The 3,468-nt window shown below is 64.8% G+C and overlaps 1 protein-coding gene across 1 annotated transcript; it reads right to left on the reverse strand.

The window, feature by feature from the left end:
• Positions 1-225: 225 nt before the first annotated feature.
• Positions 226-2,978, reverse strand: Ccdc166 (coiled-coil domain containing 166). Its single transcript, XM_076835794.2, has 3 exons — positions 2,547-2,978; positions 1,547-2,445; positions 226-613 (listed from the first exon to the last, which is right to left on the reverse strand). Exons 1-3 carry the CDS (start codon positions 2,976-2,978, stop codon positions 226-228), a joined length of 1,719 nt encoding a protein of 572 aa, XP_076691909.2.
• Between the last annotated feature and the right edge of the window lie 490 nt (positions 2,979-3,468).

Raw genomic sequence — 3,468 nt, forward strand, 5'->3', positions numbered from 1 at the left:
GTCCCGCACACAGGTGTGCTCCGCGTCGTGCGAGACCCGCGGTGCCCGCGCCCTACCGGGCGGCCCGGGATGCAGCAGGTCCCGCACGGGCCAGGCACACGCTCGCGCCGAGCAGGTCTCACTGAGTCGCCCAGGCTGGCCTCGAACGTGCCGCCCGGCCTCGCCAGCCGCGGGGACCTCAGCCGCGGGCCGCCGGGCATTCCCCGGCTGGGACGGCGGCGCTGCTCACGTGAGGATCGGTCTTCGCCGAGCACGCACCTGCCTCGACGGCGGGGGGCGCGGGGCCTCGGCTTCCTCCCGCTCGCGGGGACAGCGCGGGGGGCGGCCACAGCCCACCCGGAACCCCCCGGGAACGGCGAAGGCACCGGCGCGCCCAGGTGCCGCCCACCGGAACGCGCACCGCCCCGACCGGAAGCGCAGCGGCCGCTCTAGTCTCCGGCTCTCGATGACCGGGTCCTCCCGGGAGCCGCTGCAGCCAGGTCGCGGCTCCGTTCCCGGGGCTCCACCGCCCCGGATACAGGATCGGCAAATTCGAACCTCAGGCAAGGGACATTTTAGTAACTGGCCTGGCACATTGCGATATGACCGCAAGATGCCTGGGGAAAAGGCATAGCTAGGGAAGGACACCGTTGGGGCCAAACGGCAAAATCTGGATGTGAGCTATGACTTGGGTGATGGTGTTTTCTCCAAGTGACTCTCCTGCTTTTCCTTTTTTGGAGGGCAGGGTGAGGGCGTGGTGCCGGGAGCTGAACCCGGAGTTGCTCAACCACTGAACGACATCCCCAGTCCTTTTTATTCTTACACTGAGGCAGGAGCTCCCTAACTTGCCCAGGCTGGCCTCCAACTTGAGGTCCTGCTGCCTCGGCCTCGGTCGCTGTTTGCAGGCATGTGCGCCAACAGCCAGGCGAATGTCCTGCTTTGGACCATTGCTCTGCAGTCACGTAGGAGAGTGTCCTTAGGTCCAGAAAACACACTGGTATTGAGGGGTCAAGGAGCACGATGTGCCCAACCTAATCCCAGATGGCTCAGAAAGAACCGCGTGCAGAGAGAAACCCCGCGAAATGCCTGCCGCTGTGTCCGAATGCGTGGCCTGTGGGAGATCCTGGTGGTGTTGCAAGTTTTTCTAAATTGGAAATTTTATCGGGAAAAAAAAAAACAACGAAAAACTCTCAATAGGTTAGTCGCCAAACCCGGGGGGGGGGGGCGAGAAGGAAGCCCTTTCTTTTCCCAGGCTCTCCCATACAGTCAGGTCACCACTACTCGGCCTCCCCTGAGCACCTGGTCGTTGATGTCCTCTACCCTTGAGGTCCGCTGTCAGTGGACGGACACTGATTTCCCATGGACCCACAGTGGGGAGAGGCCTCAAGCTCCCTGGTATAGCTTGGAAATCAGAGACGCTCCTGAGTGGCTCCTGTGGCCGCTGGAAGCGCCAGAGCAGTGGACCAGGCGGACGCGGGGTGTGGTCACACGTTTATTGATACCTGCACGCAGCAAGTGCGGTCCTCCCTGTGGCCTCCATGTCCTTTCCCCGTGGGCTCAGTCTCGCCCGGCGCCTGCGGATGCCGCGTCGGCGTCCACCTTCTCCGACTGTGAGGTGGGAGCAGGGGGGTCCCGGAACCGACTGGAGGGCAGCTGGGGGTGGACCTTTGCTGAGGGGAGAGTGTCCTGTGAGGCCGCAGGCCAGGAGGAGTGCGTAGAGATCCGAGACCCCTCGTGTGACCTCGCCAGCGACAAGGTCCTGGAGCTCGCTGACGACAGGGTCAGAGATGCGACCCGGGAACTGGGACGCGACGGGGTCAAGGACGAGACCCGGGAGTCCCGGCGCGTCGCTGTCAGGGAAAAGGCCTCTGACCCTGCCTTCGAAGTGGCTAGCGAAGGGGCCGACGAGGATACTCGAGAACGCGCACAGGACGTGGGCGGGGGCTGGGAGGCTACGCGTGACGAGTCCACCGATGTGGGTGGGGAGGCTCCGCGCGACCGGCCCCTCGCGGTGACGCCGTTTGATTCTGGGCGCGAGGTGGTTTGGGAAGAGACGGGCGGCTGCCAGAGCGGCGGGCCGTCGGGGCCCCTGCGCAGCCAGCCGTGCACGCGCGCCAGGTCCCGCGTATCCTCGTGCTCACGACGCAGCTGCTCACGCTGCTGAAGCAGCTGGTGCCGCATATTGTGCAGCAGCTGGGCCCTGCCGAGAAGCCGCAGCAGCTCCTGCCTCAGGCGCCCATTGTCGGCTTTGATGGCCTGTGTATGTGTGAGGAGCGCGCGCGTCGCCTCCCGCTCCGCGCGCCGGGCCAGAGACTGCACCCGCTGGCGAGCCTCACGCTCGCAGGCTGCCTTTTCCTCCAGAAAGCGCCGCTTGACGCGGTGGAGCAGCTGCGTGTGCTCCACGCGCATGTGCAGCAGCTCGCGCTCCAGCGTCCGGATCCTTGCCAGCTGCTCCAGCTGCAGCTCCTGTGGCAAGGGCGCAGGTCAGCACAGGAGCTCGACGCGCGCCCACCCAGACCAGCAGCCCCCGCCCCCACCGTCGGGTCCGCTACCGCACGCGTACTGGCCTTGTAAGGCTGCAGCTCCTGCACCTGCTGCGCCATCTGCGCTGCACGCGCCTGCATCTCCAGCAGCTGCGCACGCACCCCATCCTCGCGCCCCTGGTACAGCGACGCTAGTTCGGACCGCTCCCCGTGGATCTGCTCCAGATCCACGCGGTTCTGCTCGTCTAGCCGCAGGACGGCGTTGGCACAGCGCTGCGCGCGTGTGTTTACAAAACTGGCGTAAAACCGATTCTCTTCGCGCAAGCGCCCGGCCTCGCGGTCCAGGAAGATGTTTTCCTGTAGCACCTGGTCCACGCGCCCCTCGCAGGCGTCCAGCTGCTCGGAGAGCAACGTGTACTCGCGCTGTAGGTATTGCGCGCGTTCCGACAGCTGCGGCTCCGCACCTTCACCCAGTCGGCGCCCTAAGCTCGTCACGCGCTTCTTCTTGGGCGCCATGGGTTAGGACCTGGGGCACAGGGGCTCAGGAGGGCAGTGCTCGCTCCCACAGTTCAGTTTCTTCCTTTCCCCAACCCGGAAAAATCTAGGCCCCAGGCCCATGGATAGAATGCCTCCTGAGGTCACGAAGTCTGGGGAGGCAGAATCCGAGTCGGAGCAGCATGGCCAACCTGTACTCGTGGGTTCCCTCGGGTCCTTGGTTGTCCGTGTCGGGTGTGTCCAACATTGGTACCGTTGGTATTCAGCCAGCAATCTCCATGGAGACAGAATTTAGCCGCCCTCCGCCCTCCCGCCTCGTTGCTAGGGCAACACCTGGACTCTGCTGCGCCCAGCCGAGGAGGAGAGGTAGAGGTAGAGACAGGCAGGGTTCAGTTCAGTCCCGGGGACTTTTTTCCCCCAAAACCAACTGACCTGAGCAGCAGCCCCCACCCTCCACTGCCAGGCACTCACTGCCCTTCAACTCTGCATACCGCCGGCTCTGATGCCGGGT

This window comes from Callospermophilus lateralis, chromosome 16 (assembly GCF_048772815.1).
Source record: "Callospermophilus lateralis isolate mCalLat2 chromosome 16, mCalLat2.hap1, whole genome shotgun sequence".
In the NCBI taxonomy this organism is placed as follows: Eukaryota; Metazoa; Chordata; class Mammalia; order Rodentia; family Sciuridae; genus Callospermophilus; species Callospermophilus lateralis.